Genomic DNA, 27,459 nt, shown 5'->3' on the forward strand with positions numbered 1-27,459 from the left:
AAAACTTTCAGGAAGTTAGACACATTTTTAGAGCTGTGACAGGGTTATTGCTAGAAGGGATACAGAACGGCCAGAAGTGGTAAATAATCTCGCCATATAATTACAATAAATTGCATTATCTAACGCCTACACCTACACAACCCTAAAACATAACCTTAAAATAATTAAAAATATATTAATCAACTGTTTTCAGCGTGACAAAAAATATGCGGTATTGAAGTGCGCATGCCCAGTGGAGGTAGATTCATCCTTTCTAGTCAAAAACCTGCGTCAGGTGTCATGACAAGTTCGGTCCCCGTGTGAATTGTGTCCGCTTAGGACCCAATTTACTAGGTGGCTGTAATGCCTGATCACATCGATATGTTGTTGTATGGCTAACCGAAGCGGCGTTAGCTTCTAGCGAACCCACTGGGTAAAATAAAAGCGTTAAAATGTAAGTTTACGAAAAACTTATGAGCATATAAGCTTGATGTAACACACACGCCAGTATTTCTGCCTCAACATCTGCTTAATAGACAAAAAACATCACTTTTGATATTATCATAGAAAATAAATACAACAGTAAGAACGAGATTTGTTTGATTTCACATCCCATAGCCTCGATTATGTACATTATATAAAGCATTTAGTAAAAAAGACAATAATGGTAATTTTAACAAAGTATTAGCGCCATCGTAATGTAATTTTGTAATAATTGAAAGCAGGCGCTTATAAGAGTACCCATAGAAGTTATTTTAGGCAACAGAATCACGCGAGGTCCTAAAGGGGACCGATTTCGAGAGGGGAGTCGATTTGTCGTTACTCCTGTCTTTTGTTATTAGTTTGAACTCTGTTTACTTTAGTTTATACAGAAATACTATTTTGTATGGTTTTGACGTTCTTTATCAAGAGCACGTTTTTTTAATGGTTTCATTTTAAAAAAGCCGGCAAAAAACATTAGTTTCACCAATGACTTTACAATAGGGTCCTTGTTTCAGTTTTGTTTTGATTGTTTGTTAGTGTAGTTCATGTAAATATTATCAGTCACAAGTCGTTTTTCCCCCTAAAGTTTACTCTATCGAAAACGTACCACGTGCTATTTTAGCATACAATGCCTCCAAAGAAATACACACTACCTAGCGAGCTCCCAGACGGATGGATTTTAACAGATTCAGAAAAGAGGAAATGGCGCATCGGCAAGATTATTGGGAAAGGTGGTTTTGGACTGATTTACCTGGGTAATGGCTTTACCTTGCATTCATGTGTCTTTTGATGCTGTGTGTCATATTTTCCATTTCATCTATAGCAATACACTTTATGGCAGAATAGGCCGGGCACTGTGAAAATTGGTATTGCATCAAGTGGACCTTGATTTGAATATGTATCTTTAAACTCAAGGTTAAAGTGATGGATCTCTGCCACTGTCTATAGTTTTTGTAGTTTCTATATTACTGCCCTCACTTCTGACTTCATGACAATACAAAGTACAGAATTAAAAAAATATATTAGATTGCTCATAATAAGACGCATTTAAAATGAGGTACCTTGCTGTAACAGAAGAATATAGACCACTTAGTAAGACGTAAACATTCTTCCGGTATGTTCTTCCAGAACTTCCGGTTCTATTTCTATTTAATTGTTTTTTTAAATCTTACAAATATAATTCAATCATAAAGATATTTGTTTAACATTTTGATTTGGTTGTAAATGTTAAAACCATAGAAGGTTTAAGCAGTGTTAAAAACTGAAACAGCAAGTTCCTCTGGACCAGCCTCTTCTGGAATGTGGTGTATACAGATACCTTTATAAATCTTAGTGGTACAAAAAATGGTGCAAGTTAAGATGTGATGTAATATGTGTTGTTGATGTCACACAGTTTAGTGCCGATATAAAGGCTTGGAATGTCACTCCGTATGAAGAAGAGAGAGAGTTACATAGTTACTTTCAGATTTAGTAGATGTTTCACCTTTTATACACGTTTTACAGCCTCTGGTGATCTAGATGTCCCTGTGCGAGATGACACTGATTTTGTGATCAAAGTGGTGAGTAGTAAGTTTGATGAAATGTAATTCATAACCATTTTTAATTATGTTTTTACTAAGTGTGTAATCTTTAAATTCATTTTTAGGAGTATCATGAAAATGGACCTTTATTCTCAGAGTTGAAATTTTACCAGCGAGCAGCCAAGCCAGATACAGGTAAGCATTTTATGAATTTTCTGATGTTCCGAACTTGAATTACTGTCCTGTAATGGAATTATTTCTGTTGAATGCAAGAACTATTAGCCTAGCTATTATATACACTGACATTATTATGGCCAAAGGAGGGAAAAGCAGATGCACTCTTTGGAGAAGTGTTGAATGAAAACGCGAAAGACCCCTCATCTTCATCTGAGAGTTCTCAAACATGGAGTGCATGTCACTGATGAAGTGGCAATAGATGTAAATTAGCCTGGTTGGGTGAATTAATAAACAAAAGCAAACATGCACCTCTGTGGTCGTTAGTGCAATCCCGGCTTGTTTGAGCTCTAATTCTGAGAGAGTGACCAAATTGCTGATAATGATGCTGGTTTCTCCAAAGGGCCTCGGACCACCTGTCACTCTGGTTCACAGCCAGTCAAGACAGATTTTCATCCAGGCTAGATTGAAGGAAATGTGTGTGAGAGATGTGTGCTGCACAGCATTGACTGTTTTTATGTACAAACGTATAAAATAGTCTCCTTAACCAAAGATTTATTAATTTCGCCTTTACAGTAAACAAATGGAAGAAGTCTAAATGCCTGGAGTATTTGGGGATACCGACCTACTGGGGGTCTGGATTGTCTGAATACAAAGAAACAAGGTATGGAAATTCAAATGTAGTAGTTTGACATTAACCAGTCCTTTAAACAAACATTTAGCCATGATATTTCTCTGTATAAGTGAGGGTAGTTTGAGCTGTAATTGTACATTTTGGTCGTTTGATTTTGTGGTTGTGTACGTTAGGTACAGGTTCATGGTGATGGACCATCTAGGCACAGATCTGCAGAAGGTGATCGAGGAGAATGGTGGACAACTGATAAAGCCCACAGTACTACGGCTGGGTGTCCTTATGGTGAGACCTTCTTAATGTTTGACTTTGTCTCAGTTATAAATAAGTGCATTAATGAATTGTAAGCTTGACAAGTGAACTTATCGCGTTATAAATATTTTATACTCCTACAAAATATGTTTAAAATCATTAAACCTACAACATATTTTATTTATTACTGTTTACATCACCAGCTGAATCCATACTAGCCAATTAAACATAATAAATACTTTATTTAGTGTACACTGTATGTAGTAAGAACATGAACCAGCTTTTCTTTATACTTTTTATAATTATTTATTTAAAACCTTTCTATAATATGATCTCTAATAAGCTTTAATTGATGTACCTGGACATCTAACAGCCTTGTATCCAGCTCATCTGCCTATGGCATTACGGTAGGTCATCATGAGGTTACTAAATTATTCATGTTAACCTTCCCCTCTATCTCTTTGCCCTCAACAGCTGGACGTTCTAGAATATATTCATGACAATGAGTACGTCCATGCCGACATTAAGGCTGCCAATCTCTTATTGGGACATCGAGATCCAAACAAGGCAAGTCTGCTGAATGCACATTACCACAATCAATAACGGACATTCTAAACAATTGGTTTTCTATCTTTTCTGTGTAAAGTATTCAAGTGCAATACATACTCATCCAAGTGTTTTTATTGCTTTTATTGATTGTCATCCAGCATTGACAACATTTGGAAACCTTAAATATGATCAATTAACATCTCAACCTGCTGTCACAACTTAAAAATTGACCTCATATGCTTTGCACAGACACACCATGTAGGACAGAAACAGGTGGCTGATGGTGATTGTATCTCCAACAGGTGTACCTGGCTGACTATGGTCTGTCATACAGATATTGTCCCAATGGCCAGCATAAGGAATACAAAGAGAATCTAAAGAAAGGACACAATGGCACTATTGAGTATACAAGCATTGATGCTCACAAAGGAGTAGGTAATTTGAAACATTGTTTTTTATATCTTGAAACCATACTGAGAAAGAAACATGTCAATGTGTAAAAACGGCCATTTACGGACAATGATTCTAGCGCAAATATGAATTCACGTTGTATATCACGCTCTCTGTAATGAGGTCTTGTATATGTGGCTGGAACTCTTCAGTATCATGTCCTTAACTCCAGGTCATGCTATTGGAAACACATTAAGTCGTAAATTGCATACAGTCCCTTTTATTGGATATCGATTGTTCTGTCCATGCTTACTTGGGCAGACTTAATTCAAGAATTCCCTAATTAGTCAAAGTCATAACCTGCATCTTGTATGCATTTGCTATTAATTAAAGCTTTGATGTTTTGTTGCACTGGGGCTCAAAGTCAATATATTTACCTGCGTCGGCCATGGGACATTACAGGAGTTCGATACTGAATACACAGAGAGGTAAAGCTCGCTTATAGTTACTGTTAATTTTGTTAGCGTTTGGAAAAAACACATGATGCCCAGTCAGCAGAAATATAAATAACGCATTAAAGTTTAATGTTTTAATTACAAATTAAGAATTTCTGATTGTATTTCTCCTGAATGTCATCGGGGTGGTTTTATATGTAGAAGACAAACAGATGTATGAGAATTTATTATACCCGTTTAGTGGTAGAAACAGCAGAATACATGATTTAGTGTGCTTCATATTGTGGAATCAACATTACATATTGTTTAATAGGTCTGAAAGTAAATCACGCTCGGGTTCAGCCAAGGTCTGGCTGCTTTCAGACAAGATCATGTTCTGACTTTATACAATTTGTACAACTTTTCATATGCAGGAATTTACATATGGTCCTGATTCTGTCTTACAGCTCCATAAATGTAGGGCCAGTTGTACAGTATAAATCACACATGGCAAGTGATATAACAGACGAGAGTTTAGGAAAACACCATCCCATAGACACACCGAATTGAGAGTGGCCCGATTCACTCACAAATCCAAAATTCAAAGCAGACAGGCCGTAAATCAACAAACCTTGTGTTTTCGCTACTATTGAGAATATCTGCCTCGGAGTTGATGTCACTGCTCCTGAAGCCTTGACGGAGGATGCAGACAGCTGTTGTGTAGGTCATTAGCGCCATTTGCCCCATAGATGAATGCAGATTGCAGAGTGTTCCTTTTCTTCTGGCCCCTGGCACCCCGTGAAGATGTTGATTCGTTACCATGGTGAGGAGTGCACAGACAAGCACTGTCCCGCTAAACCCGTGCTAAAGGCCTAATTATCACCTGTGGGGTTGAAGTGAGCCAGCTGAAATTCAGGAGGAGAGGTTCAAGAGTTTGACACGGTGCTTTGGATAATCAGAATAACAATAGGCCATAATTATGAACAACAGCTTCCGTCTGACGGAAGGTGTTGTGCGAGGCCTGGAATGCGGCGTTCTTAAATCAGCCTTTTTATGAGTGAATCGGTGTCAGGACTAGGCCAGGCAACCCACCCCTTCTGCTCCCTATTACAGAAGCATACAAAATGTTTACAGAGTTTGTCTTATATAGTGCACTTTGGTCTTTAGTCGAGGTGCCCATAATGAGGAAAGAGGGACGTTTTACATGCGTTTCTCGAAGGTCGCATCTACGTAGTAAGTCTTTTGGAGTAAATTTTGTTTTCGGTAATTTAGTCTGGTCAAGGGTAGAGGAAAAATAAAGAAAAGCTATATACTCGTCTTAATGGGTCTAGCTGTTTTGGTGGCTAGCGGGCAGAGAGGCTGACTCCGTAATGGGCATGGCAGGATCAATGACGTCCATGGATTAAGGCTGAGATTTTCCCTTTTGATGAATGCAGTCAATAGGTAATTTCTCAGGAGATGAACTGCAGTTACAGTATTGAGTTAATACACTCTCTAGGCACGAACAAACGACGTGCCTTAATTTACCCCTATTGATGAAGTTGAAGCTTTTCATGAAGAGACATGCTTAACGGGAGGTTAACTCGAGACAGACAAAACCATCCAAGTCGGATATAAATTTAGGCGAACGTAATTCATCGCGAGTGCTTAGTTTAAAATCAACCCGTAATTGGTCAGCCTGACCCAAAATGTATTTCAGTTTAATAGCCGGGATCCAAGATCAGTTCCAAAATGAATATTTCATATCTTGATGCTGCCGCTATCCGTCTGGATGGCGTAAGACTAATCAGGGGGTTGAAGTGAGGCCATTTCACACTCAATGGCCTGTTCATAAGCAGATGCTTTCGCAGTAACATTAGAGCGTGGCTTAAAGTGCCGTTGTCGAAGACGGACTGGGGTAGACTCCCATAGAGCTTTTTAAAAAGTGTGAAACCCCCTCTTGGCAAGACTTTAGTAATAATCTCCTGGGTCAGCTGTGGCCTAATGGTTAGAGTGTTGGGCTTGTGAAGGATGCCGGTTCTAATCTCAGTGCCAGCAGGTCATGGCTGAAGTGCCCTTGAGCAAGGCACCTTACCCCTGATTGCTCTGCAGTAATGTGCTACTGTAAAAAACTTCTTGTAAGTCGCTTTGGATAAAAGCGTCTACCAAATGAATAAATGTAAATGTTTATTTGAAGAGTGAGGAGGGGGCAGGGGGGGCTTCACTTATTCCAAAGTATTTATCTCTTCTGCTCCTGAATTTGAGAACAATTGCATTGATTCCATGAGGTGTCTAGCATTCCCAGACAAATAAAATATGCCTATAGGGTAAGGGCAGATGCAGAATGTGTTTAGGGGAGATTAAAAAAATGGTAGGATAGATGAGGAGGGTATTTTTTCTTTTTCTAAATCTGTCTAAAGCCTAATTTACACAGTGGAAGATGCAAATCTTTTCGCCCCTGAGTGTATTTATACTATTTGCATTGTTTATTTTTACTTGGGATAGTTTTTCTGTTAGCTAGCATGCATAATGTAAATAACAAATGTCACGTCGGTCCAAACCACACCCCCAATTAGTTTTTGCCAACCATCACCGTTCATAGACATTAGATTGTAACAATAATATTCAATAAATGGTTATCATGACCAAAGATTCACAGTAAACATATTAACATGATATCTATTGACATGTTTTTAAAGTGATAGTTCACCCAAAAATTAAGATTTTGTCATCATTTACTCACCCTGAGTAAATTGTTTGTTTTTTTCAGTTGAAATCAACAGGAACCACACATCTCAGCCCCCATTTACTGCCATAGTAGGGAAAATAAATACTATGGGAGTCTGTTTGGTTCCTGACATTATTAAAAATATATTTTTTTGTTTAGAAAATGTATACAAAAAATATACAAGTGTGGTACAATCTGAGAATTAGTTCATTATGACAACGTTATAATTTTTGGGTGAACCGTCCCTTTAAATAAATACTGCTATCAGTCAAATTCTTCTTTAATTTAGTCTATTTTGTGTTTTTAACTTTTTTGGCAAATGAATCACACTCAAAATATGAGTGTAGGGAGGCAGAGAGAGAGAAAGTAACAATTGTGAGATTTGTGACTCTTAAAGCATAAATTTTGAGGTGCTGAACTATAAACAATATTATCATACGCGTAGTATTAACACAATATTGATAATCATGGTTTGTAATATACCGGTATATTGTGACACCCCTTGTGCTAACAGGTGAAATCATCTTCATGAAATTAAACCGGCAATGTATTTTATCAAACTTTTTAGGCAGATAAATAGGCGGCTAAATACTGGTCTTTTAAACTCTATAGCGTACAAAATCCCTTTACACCAGATGGCAGTTGTGTAATGTACTGCGGCCGAGGTGGATATCGAGGAGGTCTGAAGAGCACACTCCCAAGCTCTTCTTTTAAGGCCAGTAGAGACCCCATGGAATCCAGAAACATATGGGAACAATTTGGGCCCAGACATTTATTTCTTTGTTTTACTGCTTGGCTCTCTGTCGGAGAGAGTGTCGGGCCGGGCCACAGGCTGTCTGGATCATGTCAGAGGCTGTGAGGATCAGGTTTCTGGGACGAGTGGTCAGGCCAGACAGAGAAGGAGGGTGTGCGAGAGAGAGACATGAGGAGTTCGAACTAGACAGAAGAATCTCTGGTGGGAGGAAAATGACCTACTCTTTAAACCCTCAACCCCTCGTAGAAAAGCCCCGTTAGCCTGCGAGCGAGGCCAGGGCACCAGCTGAGAAAACAAAATACTCCTCTCCATCACCAGCACCCCTCCCTTTTTCACTTTTTTTATAAGGACATATTTCAGCAGCCAGTGGACGGGCCATTGAATCAAAATATTCGTATTCACTTCTGGAGCAGCCTTCATTTTGATGTCTTCCTTTCCCAGTTTTGTCTTATCGTTTCTGTCTCTTATAGTCCCGTCCAGACGAGGAGATTTGGAGGTACTGGGCTACTGCTTGCTCCACTGGCAGTGTGGAACTCTGCCCTGGTGGTCTTTTCTCAGGAACCCAGCTGAGGTCCAGGATGCAAAGGCCAAGTATGCTCTCCCCCTTCCACCGCAGGTCTACGCTTTGAGTTGTGTGTAGTGGCTGCTGATCAGAGGCCTCATGTGCTTATTCAGCCTAAATTATTCGCTCAACTCTGAGTTGAAGAAGGAAATTTTCCCAAAGCCATATTCCGCAGTTTAAAATAGATTCAAAAAGTATTTCGATTTGAGTTGATTTTATATGTGCAACACAAATTGATGCATTAAATATGATGATAGTTGACCTCTTCTTTTGTCACGTTCACCACAGGCTAATGTCTAACCTGCCAGATTCCGTAAAGAGCATGTCCACCTCTGGCTCCACCACAGGTATGTATACGTTTGGATCAGGTACTTAGTTGCCTCACCACAGCCCAATCTCCTTGCTTCCCCTTCATCAATGGCCTCTAGCGTTCCTGCAGTATCTCCTCGCCTCGGCAGTGAGATAGGGTATGCGTGTCTCCTGAATGGGGGCTTTGTGATCTATGATTATGATGAGACCCTATTCCCCCAACCTTGAGAGGCTGGCTGCAGCTGGACCAGGAAGATAAGACCTCTAACATGCATCACGGCCACGCACATGGCGTACGTTCAGTCGGGCTGCCACAAAAAGAACGTGCAGTGGCGTAGGACTGCACCCGGAGTATTTATTACAGTGAAGGATGGAAGGTGACCATATTAGATGCACATTTGTGTTCTGGTATGAACAGAGAGGGTCTTCTACATAGTGCTCCTGCCACCATCCATTTGTTAGGAAGATATGGTTTTTGTTCCCTTGGAATGAAAATGTAGTCCGTTGTCAGTTGCCCACACATTTCGGTAAGCATCTAGGTCAGCCACGGGTTGCATCCGCATAAAGCATGTGGACCATTTTAGCTGGGGTTTATCTGTGAATTATGCAAATCTGCAGATGCAGTCTTCATGGCTATTTGGAACTCACTTTTTAAGGAGACACATTTTAGTGTTTTCGTAAGCATCACGATGAGGCATCTAGTAGCTTGTCCTGCTAAACACCTGATGTACATTGTTTAACCTTTGCAATATTTAATCTTATTACCAACAGATGTCTTTCATTTATTCTCCTCAGAAGAGATTGCAAGGTTCCTGTTATATGTAAAGGCCTTAAGCTATAATGAAAAGCCGGACTATCAGGTCCTAAAGAAAGTTCTGTCAGGACCGGGGCTGCAAGGCCCACTGGACCTCTCTAGGCCGAGAACATCCGAGACATCCAGGCCAGCCACACAAAGGGTGAGTGTGTGTGATGCTTTGGCACAGCAGTCTAGTAGTCTTAATAGAGACCAGATAAGCTAGACCTGGAACATTCAGGGAAGCCGGTGGGCTGCGGCAGATTTATCTGTCTGGGAGAGAGAAGATTCTTAGGTTTGGGAGGGCTCCCGTGACCCTTTCCCTGCTACAATGACTCCCACTCTTGTTCTGAGATGTCAGATTGGCCTGTTGGCTGTGTAAGATGTGGGACGAAGTGAGATTTGAGAGATTTACACACTGGTGACAAGCCTTTAGCTTAGAACAGTATACCTACTTATTTATTTTTGCATACATGCATTTATGTAGTTGCTAAAGGTGTATTTAGCGCTTAAAAAACATCACGCTGGGTTTCTGCTAACCCTATCCATCACAGGTAAAAGGTAATAATGGCACGTTTCCCTGTATAAGGGGAACGACTGGTGAATATTGACCTTGGTGTCAAAGGTTAACCTCCGCTCACCTTGCCAAAAAGCTTATTGGATGGCAAGAGGTCTGAAATGGAGAGGCCTTCATTTCAGTGAAATCACTTCACTGTTCACTGCGAACTTGAACCGCTGAACTTTATGAAAACCCAAGCAACCCAATTTGGGGCTGTTGAATACACACATTTTGCTGAAGCCGAATTGCCTCTTATCTTCATGTGGAGATGTCCAGCAGTTTGATCCGTGGTTCAGTAGAGAGGGCTCAGTTTTGAGGATCTTGAGATGGGTTGGTGTTAGGGTGTTATTATATTTACCATTTGCTTGTGTGTTAATATTGAAGCCTGTCTGCACTCTAACTGATCCAATGGACATTTAAAGAAAGTCATACGGGTTTGATATGACAAGAGGGTTAGTGAATAATGACAGAATTTTTATTTTGAAGGTGAACTTTTCATTTAATGTTGTCTAGTGTTTGATTTGGAATGTGTGACATTATGGAAAAATCATGTTAATGTCCTTAAATCTGGATTAAACCTCAGGATTTGTTTAAACAATGATTCTTCTGTTTAAAGCTTGGGTAGTCTGGGTGACAGTTCAGTATCACAATATTTCAGCAACGTAGGAAGACGAGAGTCATTGATATATATAAATATATATATATATATATATATTAGTCTTTCCAAAGCATTCTGAAGAACTGTCTTTTTCCTTTCATTGTACCTTTTAAACACATGGAAAACATCAGTGTCAACACCAAGGGCATTAGGATTTGAATCCCCTTTTCTTTGTAGTCATATTTTCTCTGTAGTTTTGTTCATCTTCTAGAAGATCGAACTGTAGTCCTTTTGTATAAAAAGCTAAAACAACATCATCAGTGTCCCCCTCATGTCCTAGCTCTCCCGAAACCACGAGGCTAGCTGCTTCTTGTGTCACTCCAACACTCCTGGAGTTTATTTTGCCTACAGCTGACCTCGTGGTGATCTGTGGCCAAATTTAGTTTGGACAGTTGCCACCTTAGGGAGAGCAGGAGATGTCATCAATCAGGTTAGGTCCTCTCCTCTCTGGATCCAGGTCAGGGAGAGAGCATTGTGCATTCACAGGAGAGCGCGCTTAGAGACAAAAGCAAGTAAATTCCTGTAAATCTAATTTAACTTAACCTCCCACAGACCACAAGCCAACCCAAACGTACTGACAAAAAACCTGCCAGATCAAAGGCTGTGGCAACCGTGGAGGAAGATGATGAGGAAGAGATGCTGGTGTCAACACCGAATAGAGAGACACATAAGCGGGTATAATTCTACAAACATTTCTTTTATGGGCCTTTCTACATAATTGCTGTCCCAAATTAGTTGTTTACCAAGATCCTTCTATCATCTTTTAAAATCCCCCAAATAATATTTATAATATCAATAATCTTAATGTAGATAAAATCATAATTTATTGGGTACTTTCAATGGGGAGATGGGTGTCCCAAGTAAAAAAATATGTATTTTATATTTTATTTTAAAATGATTTAATTCTATGAAATAATATATCTAATAGCTAAATGGTGAGTACATCTTAAAGTAAATGTTTAAAAGTCTGAAAGAGAGTGTTACTTTTAGAACATCACTACCAAACTCTTAAACAAACAAAATCTTTTTTCTTCAAATAAGCAAGATTTTTTGGGTGTTATTCCATAAAATTTTGTTTTTATATGTGTACATCTGTTCAAATGTGTGCTTGCAAACCATGTGCTGATTAGCATCTTTGAGCTAGGCTCAAAAGTATTCACAAATTGTCACTACCAAAACAGTCATGAACGAAACATTTCACTGGGTATCATGGTTTTGGTAGTGAGAGGAAAAAGTTGAGGAATATCATTAGTATCTTAATATGTTTTAGTAGTGAAAATGTGTGTGTAACATGTCTTGTTTTTTCAAAAATAAAGTATATTGAATTATCAACGAAGATGTTATGATAGTGTTTGGTATAATTTATATATAAACTAATGAATCCTTAACTTTGAAATTGGTATTATCAATTTTATGCCTTTTACAAAGAAAGAACTTGAAATATTGTTCAAATTGTAACTGTTATTGATATACACGTGAAACATTTTTAAAAATGGCAAAAATATATTTAAAAAGTAGATTTAAACTAAATCTTAATATGTAAACATAGTCCTTCTTGTTAAAGTATATATTATTGTGTTTCGGTAGTGACAAAATTAGGAGAGAGGAAACTTTCTGAAATTACAATATGAAAATTTGTTGCACAATTACTAGAAATGTGTACCTTTGATATCATACAATTTGCATACGTAAACAAATTTTGGGAAAATATTTCAAACTCTGAATTTGCACCAATTCTGTAGAATGGCTCATATAATAGAGAAAAAAGATTGAAAACGACTTTGTTGCCGATTAAATGTTTAACTGAGTATATCATAAAATGTTTAACAAATATACAGTCTTAAAACAAAGCACCACACTTATGGTGGGACAACCATTGAACCCAAAAAAAAAACATTATCAGAGTGATTTACTTTAGTTTGTTTTCACTTTTACAGAGACCACACAGACCTAGAACAGCCACTAAAGGCAGTTCCCAACAAAGGTCTGCATTTCTAGACGGTGATGAAGACTCTACTGAAGAAGAGAGCCTGCCTCTGCGAGCTCATCCTAAAACAAGAGCGGGAGCACGACAGAGACAGACGCTCCAGCAAGTAATACCAGCAGCAGAGCACAGAACAAATGCGCACACAAACCACAATCAATAATTATTTTCATAGCAATCCAAACAGATCGAAGTTGTAAATCACAGTCGCAAGACATAAAAATATCTTTGGCAAGTTTTATTTGATAAAATAATATTTTCATATGCAACAATCCAATCCTCTCATTTACATATATTGTGAAAAGATGAAAAACTGCTTCTACTAAACAGGAAAGAAGGAAAGCTGACTTTTATGGTGAGGCATTGGGAACTGAAAGAAGAAATAACTATGAGCACCCGCGTCGACATACTGGGAGACTAAATGACGACTACAGAGAACCTGCCAGAGAAGACGACTACTGGGGGAACTTCAGTAGAAAACATAACTGGAATTACAACCGCTGGGAAGAGCCTGATTATAGTGGAGATCACTGGGGGAGTTCTGTTTGTGAATGGGAAAATGAATGGACTCCACACGGTTACAGAGAAGCAGATGGCCTCCGAAAATCAGTGAATGAATCAAAATGGGGCATCATGTCAACCAAACACACATGGATCTTGATTATTTTATTTGTTGTGATATTGACTGCAGTTGGTATTGTCCTTCGACTCCGACTGTTCCAATGACTCCAGTGTGTTCAGTTCTCTGATCATGACACTGGAGCTGTTGTACCACATGAATATGGCTCTGAATGAAGAGACTGTAGTTATGAGTTTTGTGTGACCATTTTCACAGTAATGGGCTGGAACAATAAGAAATCAGAATGAGATCAGACTTTTCTGCAATTATAATTAACTATTTTAAGTATTGTATTGTATTGAAAATGTTTAAATACAATAATTTTATAAGCAATTTTAATATTCAGTTTTTTGAATTGGGTAACACTTTGCAATAAGATTGTATTTATTAACATTACTAAATGCATTAACATTGAGCAATATCAGTTTTCAGCATTACTTAATCCTTTTCAGTGTTAGTTATTGCACAATGAATAATATTGAGATTATCAAAGGTTAACTGATACAACTTTGATTAAAATGTTTTAACTGATGAAATAAACACAAAGAGTAATAAATGCTGTTGAAGTATTGTTGGTTCCTGTTTGCTAATACATTAACTAATTGGTTTTAATAATAATATAAAGTGTTTTCATGAATTGTTAGCAGAGTGCCATACCTTGCTACAGTAGGGACATTCTCCAAATACGATATTGAAGCTTTGGCGACTTGTGGGCAGACCTCTCAACCACTGTTGACAAACAGAGCAAAAGATATAATTGTGATAGAAAAAAGTAATTTCTTTGTTTGTTTTTACACAAGATATGGGTTTATTCCTAATGCTTTATTCTTACCTCATAAAGACAGACCTGATGAAATGGCTGACCACAGCGTGGGTCATTGCAGACCTGATCTGGAATGGCTGATTCCAGACGATAAGAGTAGCAGATACCACATTCCACACTGAAACTCTACCACAACCACAAAATAAGATCAGGAGAAGTTTAGAACAGGCTATCTAAAGGCACTTATCACAAAATAGTACAAATAAGGGCCTTTGGACAAAAAATATTAATTTAACAAATTGTGAAAGTATAAACCGCTGGTTAAGAGTTTATAAAAAATGGTTCCTTGTATATGCTTTCCACAGTATGAAGAGACTCAGGTGGGCTTATCAGCACTATTTATGCTTCAGACAATACTTGTGTAAAAACCGCCTGATCTACATTGAAGGATCTTTACACGTCCTGCATTTCTGTTCTTCTCTACTGTCCACATTTGCAAACCGCTGTTCAGATAATTAGAGGGTTTTTTCCTCATCAATTCATTAAACAGATGTATGATACTGTATCGTCTACAATTTCAACATTTTGTCAAGTAAACTTTTCTCACTTTAGAATGTTAATGATGGTCAAGTATTAATCTGCGGAACAGACTGTGAATAAACACAGCGCCCTTTCAACCCCCGAGCCGAAAGACAGAAAGCATTAAACATGCATACGGGAAAAAAAGAGAAACGGTGGTGCTATGATTAAACAGCTCTTGATAGAGCTGAAGATTTTGCCACCTTTGTTATTGTAATGATCTTATCTGTAAACAACCCATTTAAAAGAAATCCATAGCCACCTCTCCCGATGATAAAAACATAAAGAGAAAAGCAGGAGGAAAAAAACAGCGAGCTTCAGATGAGATGGCGCTGTGAAACTAATTGTAAGTGGCAGCGTATGAGACGAAAATATGCAATGTACAGATTTTTCGTGGGTGGTAGGCGATGGAAATTCTATCTCCAACACATCCTTCATATTCTGTAGGACACTGCAGTCAGGGTTCCTATGAGGAGAGGAGGAAATCATACCTTTATGCACTAATTAAACGCATACAACAAATTCATGATGGTATAATGAATACATATCATACATTACTGCCCAGACAATTTGGCCATATCATTCTGTGAATCAATGTTCTGGGCCAAGAAATATCCCACTGTGTGGTATAGACTTCTAATTCATTTTACACTATATTAAAACATCCACTGTAAAATATCCATTCCATGCAAACTGCAGGAAATATGCATTGAACATTTAGCAAAACACATTGCTTTCTCACGAATTACCATTCATTTCCATATAATATTTTGTAATCACAAAAAGCATTCTTACCATAAATGCATATTGGCGTTCAACTTATTCCTTAAAGGAGTGACCACTAAAAGACAAAACGAGAATTACAATCATAAAAACAACTGCATTAACAATAAGGATGTCCAACATGCATTCATACTACATGTAACACAGTTCCACTCTTTCTCCAGTAGCAATATAAAGTCCACACGTCTGACTGACAGGCAGCTGCTATCACATAAGTGACTGGTCTAAAAGTTTTCGGTTGAATTGTCTGTCTTCGCAGGACTTTAATGTAAACGCATTTGATTTGTCTTCAGTGAATGTAAACAGACACGATAAATGAGATGTGTGTCAAATTGGGTATTGCAGTGCAGCAATGTGAACAGTGGAAAATCGCTATTTTCTTTATTACGGTTACTTTAAAGGGATACTTCACCCACATATAAAAATTCTGTCATCATTTACTCACTCTAGTTGTTTCGAACCTGTATACATTTCGTTTTGTCGAACAAAAAGATGTTCGGAAGAATCTTACATTTCTGGGACATCATGAACTACAGGTATGTTTCAATTCAGAGCTTTCCCTAAATAGGCAAAAAATATGAATTTCTTCCTCTTGCACATCGATTGTATCACCTTAGAAGACAAGTATTAACCCCCAGAGTTGTTTGGATTCATTTGAGGAATGATGTAAGTCATTCAGAATGAGGGTGAGTACATTTTCATGTTTATGTGAACTAATCTTTGAAATGTTTTATTTCATAACACCTTCAGCTATCTAGAAAACCATAGTTTGTTTTTGACATCTTCATCTACAATATTTATTTTAAAAAGCATACACATTAATTAACGTTTCCGTAAAAACAATATTAAACACACAATTCAGGTTTCAAAATGTTTGCAAAGCAACGGGAGACAGAAATGTCATCAACATAAATCATATCAATCAATCTACATGGCAAAAACAAGCCTGAGGGAGTGCACCGCAAGAACAGTGCTCACCCCTTAATGTAGCCGAGCGGTTTCAATTAACTCGACCTCATCTCTCATTCAGCGTTCCTCACCTGATCTTCGAGTGCTGACAGACAATGCACAGCGCTTCATTTCTTACCTCTAATCTCTGTTCTCTCTAAGAAATGCCACAGTAGAGCGGCGAAAGAGCCGGTCATTTCCCACTGTGACAAACAGTCTGACAAAAAGGGAAATATTCAAATAAAACGTGCTCATCACGGCTGTTCCACCCGAGAGATCAATCTGGGAGAAACGTGATAGCTGCTCTCTCTGTTTGTCATTTGTAAATGCAAAAAGCAATATTTCTGTCTGACCCCACGCTCGGAGGGTCCGCGACTGCCACCGTCTTGACTATTGAAGTGTGGATTTAATATCAATGAATAACATTGCTAGGCAACCGACAATGTGTTCTGTGTGCCATTGTCAGCCAAGCATGACCTTGGATTTAAAGAAACAATCACGGCGGCTTAAATAGTGCAAACTGACCTCCATTCAGGCATCATCTCACTCTAAATCTAAAAGCGCCAACATATTGCGGGCTGTCAGCCAGGCCGGTCCCGCTGAACCGGTCCCGTCTAAATGCAGTAAAGCAAATGCGCGTTTATGTACAGAAGTAATTGAAAAACAAGAGCATGCGAGCGAGGAGCGACTTTCTTGCGTATGAGCTGCCGCTCAGATGGAGAAAATGGTGTCCGTGTGAAGATAAACATACAGACGGATCTCCAGATATGAATAATGCCTACCGTGCTCAGCCCCGAGCAGGCAACACTCAGGCAGCATTTTGGGGTGACTGGGGTCAATTTGTACCTTTATTGAGACGTTGTTTCCTGCAAAAGAACATCGACATGGCAGCTCAGTTCCTTTGATATGACATGACAAACAATATTTAACTCATCCTTATGTCATTCCAAACCTGTGTAGTTTGATTCAAAATTCATTTTAAATGAAACATTCCTTTTTTTGCCTTTTGGTGCTTGACAGTTTTTGGTTACTAAGATAACAAAAGTCACATTTTTCTTTAGAAGAAAAGCTAGTTTCGTATTTCACAAAGAAGTTAGTGTAACAAAAGCATTAGGGTGAGTACATTTCTGAAGGGAATAATCCTAGTAAAGCGAAGTCCATTTAGTTACCGACAGCGATTCTTCTCATCGAATCTGCTTTAGTGGGTTTTTCTGGTTCCAACACCCATGTCTGCTCGTCGATTTCATCCATGACGGACCAGAACTCGGACAGACCCTCCACATTTAGCAGGAACTGACTGTGGACATGCGCCAATGTGCTCTAAGAACAGAAAAAAGAAAGTAGAAAGTAATTCATACGTGTTTGAAATGACAAACGGATGAGTAAGTGATGACAGAACGTGATTTTTGGGTGAACTATGCCTTTAATGTTAAATAAATTTAAGTCAGTTTAAGGTGCTGTAGGAATATTCAAGAATATTTCCACGATCAATAAGTCCCAGAATGGATCAGGAAATCGTTTTGTTTAGCTTTTATCCAGAACCATCAAAAATTGTAGAATATAAAATGTGGTATATGGGGAAAAAATTGTGGACCAAATCTTGATACATAGACAAATGTAGAAATACAGCAGCTTAAATAAAACAAGCAGCGCATCCTAATGTTGTCAACTCAGAAATGTTTGGTTCCTAGTAAAAGTGTCACCCATGTGATATTGTGCAACTCATTATATGCTGAAACAGGAGGGCTTTTTCAGACATCGGCTAGGCTGTCTTTAACAGCTACCGAACACTACTGAACACATATGGAAGATGTTGATTCTGCCCACATGCATGGTTTCATTTCACTTCTTTATACAAACTCTTCAGCCCTCAGCCATCCAAAGTTGAGGAAAATGGGAAAAAGTCCCATTGAAGTTTTGCCAAGTGTTCATCAACAACCTGTCAACAAACTATTGATTAAAGCCCCACGAACAAATCAAATAGAAAAAGTGACTGAACGGGAAAAGACCCCTCATACATCTGCAAACAAGAGAATTCCAGCAAAGAGAGCCACAGGCGACCCATCTAGAGTTCACCAGAGCAGTTTCCTCAAATTCTAACATACACAAACACTGTAGGCCTCTGTTTCCTCTGGAGCTGTCCGGTTGTAAGGCAGAGCTAATGGTTTGAGTATGGTCGCTCATTAAATACAGCCGATGATTGACAGCTGCTAGGGTTTGGCCCCTTTTCAGTCCGTTCCGTCAGAGCGAGGAAGTGCAGGTCACCAATCTCAGACCAGAATGAAAATGCTTGGAGTCTGGACACCAGATCCTCTCCGCTCAAAGCCACATTCAGCAATTTATTTTTAGCGTTGCTCAAGAGGTCAACGGCTTATTCTGCGTCAAAGATGTGTCAGATCGCACCTGTACTTAACTTTGGAGGCTTGAAAGGGAGTGTTATCGAAACTCAACATTTTCAGCTTCTGCGATGACGCCGCTTTAAGATGTCAACATGAATAGTCGTACCCAAAATGACGATTTATTTTTTTCAGCATTTCTAGATGTATTCTTGTGATTCCAGTCCAGTGTCTGTTGAATTTCGACAAAATTAAACCTCATGAGTGACAAAGTCATCCAACTGCAAATGTAGAAGATTGACAGCATGACATAAAAATGTGATGTTTATAGAACAAGCAAGATCATGCTAGTAAACAATATCTAATAAATGCAGTCTCCCTGTGAGCAAGCCCAAACTCCAATGATAAATAAATGGAGAAAAAACCTCGGGAGAAACCAGTATCAGCCGGGAGGGCCAGGTCCCCTCTGACCAGTCAGCTGCACTCAGTGACTTTGATTAAAAGTTACTCAGTAAATTTTTATGAAAAATAGGGAGAACTTATTAGTTGTGATTTAGGAAAGTTCATTTGGTGAAACTGTTTAGGTCTAATTTTGTGATCGATATCAGACACCAGGGGAATGTTATAAGCAGGTAAAATAGTAATGGCATAATGTAACTGGGTGCAGCTACAACTTCAAACTGCAATCATGTGTATTTTGACGCAAGGTACATTGATTTTAGCTCCTCCTCAGATGTTAAATCCCACTTGTCAACAGTAATTTCGCACCATTGTAATATCTCAACAACATAATACAGCCAATCTCAGCTGATTTAAGAGGGAGAGGACTTTCTGTATTTAGAGGATCTCATGTTTTTGTCTTTTGTCACATCATTTGCATGCTGGTGTTGATTATGTACCTGATACATTTCCATACATGTTAAATTGGAGCGCCGAGGCTGAGCTGAATGCTGCAGCCAAAGCTGGTAATTGAACACAACAAAACAAATCAAATGACTTCTGTTTTTTTTTACCGTAGCACGAAGGCAAAATATACAGCATAAACGTGAAGAGAGAAAGAGAGAGCGATAAAAAGCAAGAGTACTGTCGTAATTTGTGTTCAGTAGAGGAATTGAGACCGACAACACACGTTCATTTGCATGAGCGTTTTCCAGAACCACACAGGGAGGAAATATTCCGACATGAACCTAATATGACGGGTCATTGTGCCAATACAGCGCACGCCATTTAACATTGCACAGGTGCAAAGACGCAGCAATTATTTTCCAATTAATGCCGGTCGTGTGATTATAGTTATGCTTTTATTTAAATATACGGTACAGGTGAGATGTCCTCATAATTGAAGTTCTGTTGGAAATGTGCCCAAAATTGGAACAACAATGGATTCATCGCTAGTGAGGTGACACAATGCTTACTGTTCTGTTAATTCTTCCTATTATAGGTCCCTCCTTTTGATGTTCAATGGTGCATTAACATTCATTCAGTGATCAAGTGTCAAGTAAATAAATCAATAATTGGACACAAAGAAATGCCGTTTTCCTTCATTTGCATGGTCCATAATAGTGAAGGACCCACCGTTAGCAGCAAAGATGATTTAAACTGATTATTTGTCTACAACAATAAAAAAGTTCCTAAATAAGGTCTATGTCCTGTAGAGGAGCGATGATTGTTATTCACATACTATACAAGTTAGTATTGGGAATCGAAAATCAAAAATCATAACCGAAAGGTTAGGAATCGGATCCTTGAAATTACTATTTTAATTCCTGTGTTCATATATTCAGAAACGTGCATGTGTTAACTTGTGATCTGCTGATATCTCAGTAAAAGCCCATATGAAAATTAACCATAGTTCAACTATAGTATTTGCAGAACCACAAATTTACCATAGTTTCATTAAGTTAAGTTTAACCATGATGTATGTGTGTGTGTACAGTGTATACATATTGCAAAGCAGTCAATAAGCAAGCTAAATGACCATGCAGGAACTGTGGAATCAAAATTGGGAATCGATAAGAATCAAATCGATAAGCAGAATCGAACTCGCTAATATTCAAAAGATACCCAATCCTAATAGTATATAAAGGAACCATGATGGAACCCAACTATACTTTAAAAACTTCAATAGAGACTTTGGTATTTAAACCACCAAATGTTGACATCTGACCTTTACATATGGTGAAAACCTTTGATAAAACAACATTTCTTACATCTCAAGGTTAATATTTCCATTTGTAGATAATATTTTTGACTACTAGAAAGAGAACCTAAAACTACAGTATGTTTTTAACATGATTTCAAACTTGCTGTATAAAGAACCTGTGTACAAATATACATGTACTTTAAACGGCTTTTTACATTATTACTGTATGTTATATCTTACAAGTTCAGCTATGGTGTAATTTATTTGAAAACCGTCTGAGAAGTGAAAACTCAAGCAGAGAGCATCATCTCTCTCTGCACACCAGGAGTCTGGCCGGGTGACTTGCTGAGTGTAAATTGGGCTGAGACACACCTGCATCCAAATCTCCTGATCCACATTATACACTACACACACACACACACACACAACAGTGCAGGTAATCATCGCTCATTCAAATGTACGTGAGAGGAGCTCGGACAGACCCTTCTCTTCTCTGAAAAGAGGAGATGCATCAAGACATCAGCAGCCCAGCAGGACTTCACCCAACAGAAGGCTGCGGTGTGCTGAGCTGGTCTTCTCTGTCAGACAGCCATGTTCTGCTGCCATCTCTCACCCGACACAGCTTCAGCTCCCTCCCCAACTCACTCCACTGCTGCGTGGAACGCCAAGTCGCTTTCATCCACCTCAAAGTAATTGGAGCAAGCGTATGACTGAAGCGGAGCGTATTTTCAGGGTGGGAGGTGAAACCAGAGGACGATGATAAAATGAAAACGACAGTAAAAAAAATGGGTCTCCATTCTCGCTTTTAATTGTTATACGTAAGAGGAAACTCGCGGAGGCTCATTAGAGGCTGCTAATGTATGTAGCTTTCAAGATCGCCGTCCTGTTGGTTTATTTGGCACGGTTCAAGCATTTGTGAGTGGAGGTATTGTTTTTACGGAAGCAACATCAATGCGACAATGCTGCACGAAACACCTTTCATCAACAGAAACGCACCTTCATATGCCAAAAAACTTTGGTAATTAAACAAATTGTAGTTTAACTGTGATTAAAAGAGAGGCTAATTTCAGTGGTATAAATAAAAAAGTGAAAACTTTTTCATATTTGTTCAGATATTTACTTAGAAAATAAGACCTAATAAGTACCTGTGCGGTCCATGTGATGGTCAACGGAACAGGAAGGTCTGCAGAGAATTCTGGGGCCTCAGCTGGATACTGACAACAAAGTTAAACAAAGCGATAATTTGAATGTTTAAGACGAAGAATCTTTGTGATCAAGTTAATACAAAATAAATAAAATACATAATCAACTTTTGCATTAGTTGGCATCTAATGTTCAAGTAAAGTATATGAGTGACACAAATAGCACTTCCCAGAGGGACCCACAAGTTCAACCTCCTCAGTAATCCAATAACAACCAATAATACATGTTTGGATAAGACCTCACAACCCACAAGCAACTTAGACACCTTGACCGACTCCTGTTGCGCGAGCCGCTGTTGGGTGACGGAGACCCTTGTGAAAGGTGTCAGGCTATGGGAAGAGGAGCAGATGTGAGGTGGTTAGATCACTGCTATTTTTAGCTCACCGCAGGGCGGTGGGCACAAGGGGCTTCTCACGCCCTGCTGAATCTCATCAGGACCCTGTGTGGACAGCCACTGGCATCTACAACACGTCCATACGTCCGACGGCTAGCCGAGCCCACGTTCATAGCCCAGCACTCAGCCATAATTTTCTGTTTATGCTGTGGCCCCTGTAATCACCTTATGTAGTTCACTCACGGTCTTATCTCTGTCACCGCATCCACACGGGCTCTCTCGCTTCTCCTTCAGGCCTTGCCGCAATCTCACCTCTCCATCTCTCAGCATAATCTTACATTCACAGCACATTAGTGCCAACTGCTTAAAGTTAGATACTAAAACCAAAGTTATGCTCTTTTTTTTGTAGTCCAGTTGTTTCCACAGAGAATCTGGATTAGGAAAACTGTACATTTGCATCTGTGACCCACAAAAATACTAAGTCTGAACTACCTCACTGAACAAATCTTCACAGACAAAAACAAAGAGCTATAGGGCCATATTTACTAACAGTTTGCGGCAGAGCAAAGGCCTTCGTTGCCGTAAAAAAAACTACTATTGGTATTTACAAAAGACACGCAGCGAAAATTAGCGCTAAAAGGGTGTGGACGCATCTGTTTTTAGGGACTGACCTTATTGCATATGTAAGTTTCCTCTTCAGACGCAGTTTATGGGAGGAGAGTTGCGATTTACTAAGGTTTGCACTTGTCATTGTACAGTTGTTTGCTCCTTTATTTAACGACCCGAATAAAAGCCAATTTGCACATTTGCATTATGGGAATAAGATATTTCGCTTGTGTTTTTAAATGTGTGCCTTGCTAGTAAACCACCCGCAAACATTTCCACTCCCATTGGCGCTTTTTCAAACTTACGCTATTTTGCGCTGTTTACCTTAGAATATTTAATTTATCAATCAACAATAATAATAATAATAATAAATCAATAACGACATTATTAATGAAATAAGATTATTATTATAATTTTTTTTCATAATGTGTTTCAGTGAATACAAACAGTGTGACCCAACCAAAAAAGACTGATCCAAATAAATTGGTTAAAGAAATATATATAATTGAGAGAGAAAATTAGAGATGAAACAGGTCTTGACCCTGGGATTCACCTTGGACTTGAGTTTGATTGTAATAGCGTGTTGACGTCCAGCAGAGTCCTCTGCCTTCAGCTTGAGCGTGCAAAACTCTGCATCGATGAAGAGCAGCCTGCCAAAACAGATCAATAGCATCACACATAAGACCACATACACATCAGACATCATTGTCAAAACATCATTGTTATAAATAAATACAACAAATATTTTATTGCGGGAATGTGACGGTTACATGACAAAAAAATCTGCCAGGAACTTGGGGTGGGATGAGGATCTATTTTTAAAATTCCACACCAGTGTATGCATCAGACAGTTTGAGAGTCTCCTTTCATATAGTTTAGAGTTTTTATTAAAACACTCAAAAAGCAATCATATCATATTTATATATACATCACGGCACATTGATCATGGTCAGGATTAGTGAGGCCCAGACCTCAAAGCCTAAAGAAAATAGATTTTCGTTGACTTCTCATTTTAAGATGCAACTCGGACATCCACAGTGCTTTCTCCTTCCAAACGGTGCTGAAAGTCTTGAATCGACTACACCAAACCACAACAGATTTATGCCTGCTAATGTTCCAGCACTTCACATGACACGCTCGTATTTCAGCAGCTTATTTACGAGTCGTGTAACAGCGTTTTGTGGTTGGTATGTGCACGCACACTTTGCTCTGAGGGTTCCCGTCGACAAAGATTGCAGGATCGCATATCCACATGTACCTCTTAGCACTTAGATCCACATAAAACATCTTGGAGAAAAACCTCTACACTTCAAATCTATTACTGCAGCATATAACCAACTCTCAATGCTGTATATTTATATAGGTTTTCTCACTACAGCAACTCACTAGTGACAATTTTGTAACATATACTTATACTGTTTGCAATGGATCACAACTACAAATTGGAAAGAATTTAAATATATGACAACATTCATATTTTATTTATGTTTTAATTTTTTTCTCATAAACTACATGCGATTAACTATGCAGATTTATTTACTACGAAGCTTGAAAAACCATGCTTATCTCTTCACCTTCAATTCAAACTGCAAGCTCGCAATTCAGACAACATTTCATTTCTTTTGCTGGGGTGCAGTAGATTCAGCAGCAACTTCAGGCTCTCTCTCTCACAACCCACAAAGCCCCGGGACGAACCTTGTGTATCACATTCAATTACATGAGCTTTTGGCACAAAATCACACCAATCATTCATTTGCTCAAAAATTGAGATCTCCTTTCTGAGCTGGAATCCCATTCAGTCACTTTGCATTCTACAGGGATCCGTTGCTACAGTATCAGGCCTCGCTGCTGTTCACCTCAGCTGATTGAAACAGCTTGACGGCTCGACGTCTTGCTGGGAGGATTGATGAGAACATTACATTTGCAACTAGAAAATCAGCTTCCTTCATAAACGGCACAGGAACATTTGGAATGTTTGCATACAAACAGGCCACAGATGAAAGCAAAAAGCCATACCAAGAATTTTTGTTCGAAGAGCACGGGAGAAAGAAAAAATGCAAACTGTAATACAGCCAGGGCCGCTTTCTGACCAATTCTTATCAACTATCCAGACATGCAAAAACCCAGCTACTGAAAATAGTACAGTTATTCCATTCTCACAGGTGCCACCAGGGATCATGGGTTTTAAAATATAACTGCTGGCTAGAGTGAGATGGTGAGGAGACTGGCCAATAGGATACCTGCTCAGGTGTCATTATCTTGGCGGGGTGTTAAAAGACCACAGTGAGAGGCCCGCGTTTCTCTCTCATACATGTGCATGGTGTGACAACCTCTCACCACGGCTCCTATGCACCAATTGTCAAAGAAATTCTGAACAGCTTCGGATGATGATGTCAGACAAAATGCAATTTCTCACAGTAAAATAGGAGCAAAATGGGATCAAAGTCAAAATATTCCACTTTGATTTTCTAATGACCCAATGCTTTCTGTGAACGTCCAAATTGCACACTTACATACACTTTAAAGCGGGAGAAACTGATGTTTTGTAATTTCCTAAATATCTGACTCTTTTGAACTTTTCTGAGGATAAGAGGGGAGAACTGGCATGACCCCATCTACACAGTAATTAACTGTAAACGTGGCTTCTTCAAGGCAACTAAAACTCATTAAAATGACCAGGTTCTGCGGCACACCCCCCTTCCTAAACCAATCAGAGGCCACAACTGTGCCGGACTTGAGGCTATTAACACAGACACGAATTAAGCATCTTAATTAATCTCAAGTGCATTTACAGATAGCGCTAGTGTATAATGCTTCTGACCGCAATTCAGGTCTGAAATGTGCACCTTATTTCCAAACCAACTTCTACATTTCCCCATTAAACTTGTGAGTGGGTCTCCAATTAGACCAATTTGCATCTGTTAATATCATAATTATATCTCTGGACATTAATAGAAAGTGGGAAATGAGAAGCCTTCTGAAATCAGTTTGATACATGGCTGACAGACACCACATTAGCCCCTTTATTACAAAGCAAGATAGATGAATGTTTGCATAAAACATTGATGACAGACATACATGCCACTGCTGTCCTTTACACTATCTAATGCAAAAGAATCAGATTTAACCATGACTAAACACGGTACAATTGAATACAATGTGATCCTAGGAAGGCCACAACTCAAAACCTCATACTTATCCCATCCTAAAATCTCCATCTCTGTTATCAGCTGGGAATAATACTGAGGTGGTGAAAAGGACTGGCATCCTGGTTGGCTCTTCAACGCCACTTCCTGATAAAGAGAAGTTAATAAGGAGAAGCACATTCATTCAATAACAACCCATGCACTTATTATGGTAATCTGATGCTGAATATTACATGATGTAAAACATTTGTCAGCCCCAGGGATAAAATCATATCGCTAAAGCGATATTTACCAGTACAGTCCTGAGTTCCAGGATAAAACCCATCAAATTTGTTGAATGCTGTAATCTCTGTTAAAACAAAACAGAATATCAAAACCTGTACCTGTTCATTTGACTAATGAGGGCGAACATCAGAGTTAATTATTAATCATTTTAAATTCATAAGAAAATAATGAATATGAACCCGTCAGGGTACAACATAAATCCAGGCAGGGTACAACATAAATCTTATCTTTTTATCCTACAGGCATATGGAAAATGATTATTTTTCCTCAACTAACATTACATGTTAATTGAGACGCATTTCTTGAACGGTGAGAAAATAGCTGGAAACTATTTCCTATATTGATTTACCTTACCTGTTTCACAATATGTTGATAACCATGAAGTAGACGTTTCATTTGCCAACAACAGTGCAATCTACAAGACCATAAAAGACAAGTCAATGAATATGATTACACAGCCAAACGGCACTGAAACGTACTGTTCATAATCCAATATCCAGGTAATAATATAATATAGTAATACATTAAATAGAGACATACTTTGCCTGTTTCATCTGATGGTCAGGGGGTAAAGTTATTCTTATCCTAAAGTCTTTTTCCTGTCAAAGACAAATAAGAAGTGACATCTGAACTACTGGCTATTGGTATGGCATTCACATATCATACACACTGCAGACTTCATGGATATAAACGGACAACTTGGACAAGTTCAACTAGCTAGTTAACATGATGCCTTTACTCACCAGCGCTGTAATGAACCCATCGTAGACTGTATTCTCCTTATCAAGCGAAATGATCATAGGGCTTTCTTTCATCAGCAAACAGTTCGACATTATACATACAAATATTGTGCAAACCTTAGGTAAACTTAACGTGTATATAATCGGTTGCTGCAGACAAAACAGCAACAGCACCAACAGATCGCAAAGCGAAAGTACTTCCCGCAAAACGACTCAAATGTCGCCTACGTCAGAAG

General features: G+C 38.7%; 2 protein-coding genes across 3 annotated transcripts; one reads left to right on the forward strand and one right to left on the reverse strand.

The window, feature by feature from the left end:
* The first annotated feature begins 286 nt into the window (after positions 1 to 286).
* On the forward strand, positions 287 to 13,926 carry vrk2 (VRK serine/threonine kinase 2). Of its 2 annotated transcripts, none has more exons than XM_079472903.1 (13): positions 287 to 1,217; positions 1,966 to 2,021; positions 2,108 to 2,177; positions 2,733 to 2,820; positions 2,964 to 3,072; positions 3,514 to 3,606; positions 3,891 to 4,023; positions 8,344 to 8,464; positions 8,724 to 8,782; positions 9,540 to 9,700; positions 11,307 to 11,429; positions 12,692 to 12,847; positions 13,069 to 13,926. In XM_079472903.1, the coding sequence occupies exons 1-13, from the start codon at positions 1,091 to 1,093 to the stop codon at positions 13,462 to 13,464; spliced, it is 1,692 nt and encodes a 563-aa protein (XP_079329029.1). In that variant the 5' UTR covers positions 287 to 1,090; the 3' UTR covers positions 13,465 to 13,926. The 2 variants fall into 2 exon arrangements, with proteins under 2 accessions (XP_079329029.1, XP_079329030.1); XM_079472904.1 differs by having other exon boundaries at positions 737 to 1,217; positions 9,543 to 9,700; positions 13,069 to 13,925.
* fancl (FA complementation group L) lies at positions 12,969 to 27,457 on the reverse strand. Its single transcript, XM_079472905.1, has 14 exons — positions 27,227 to 27,457; positions 27,024 to 27,082; positions 26,838 to 26,898; positions 26,491 to 26,547; positions 26,248 to 26,345; positions 23,606 to 23,702; positions 22,055 to 22,123; positions 17,600 to 17,750; positions 17,213 to 17,296; positions 15,495 to 15,540; positions 15,084 to 15,165; positions 14,190 to 14,306; positions 14,015 to 14,086; positions 12,969 to 13,580 (listed from the first exon to the last, which is right to left on the reverse strand). The coding sequence occupies exons 1-14, from the start codon at positions 27,314 to 27,316 to the stop codon at positions 13,545 to 13,547; spliced, it is 1,119 nt and encodes a 372-aa protein (XP_079329031.1). The 5' UTR covers positions 27,317 to 27,457; the 3' UTR covers positions 12,969 to 13,544.
* Positions 27,458 to 27,459: the final 2 nt, after the last annotated feature.

This window comes from Barbatula barbatula (assembly GCF_947034865.1).
Source record: "Barbatula barbatula genome assembly, chromosome: 14".
NCBI lineage: Eukaryota > Metazoa > Chordata > Actinopteri > Cypriniformes > Nemacheilidae > Barbatula > Barbatula barbatula.

What these genes read in the sequence shown, in the direction of transcription:
- vrk2 (XM_079472903.1), top strand. Translation starts at nt 1,091, where the DNA reads ATGCCTCCAAAGAAATACACACTACCTAGCGAGCTCCCAGACGGATGG. An exon ending in AGCAGCCAAGCCAGATACAG is followed by an intron (nt 2,178 to 2,732) that starts GTAAGCATTTTA and finishes TCGCCTTTACAG; the next exon opens with TAAACAAATGGAAGAAGTCT. An exon ending in TACGGCTGGGTGTCCTTATG is followed by an intron (nt 3,073 to 3,513) that starts GTGAGACCTTCT and finishes TGCCCTCAACAG; the next exon opens with CTGGACGTTCTAGAATATAT.
- fancl (XM_079472905.1), bottom strand. Translation starts at nt 27,316, where the DNA reads ATGTCGAACTGTTTGCTGATGAAAGAAAGCCCTATGATCATTTCGCTT. An exon ending in ATCAACATATTGTGAAACAG is followed by an intron (nt 26,548 to 26,837) that starts GTAAGGTAAATC and finishes TTGTTTTAACAG; the next exon opens with AGATTACAGCATTCAACAAA. An exon ending in ATCAGGTCTGTCTTTATGAG is followed by an intron (nt 14,087 to 14,189) that starts GTAAGAATAAAG and finishes GTTTGTCAACAG; the next exon opens with TGGTTGAGAGGTCTGCCCAC.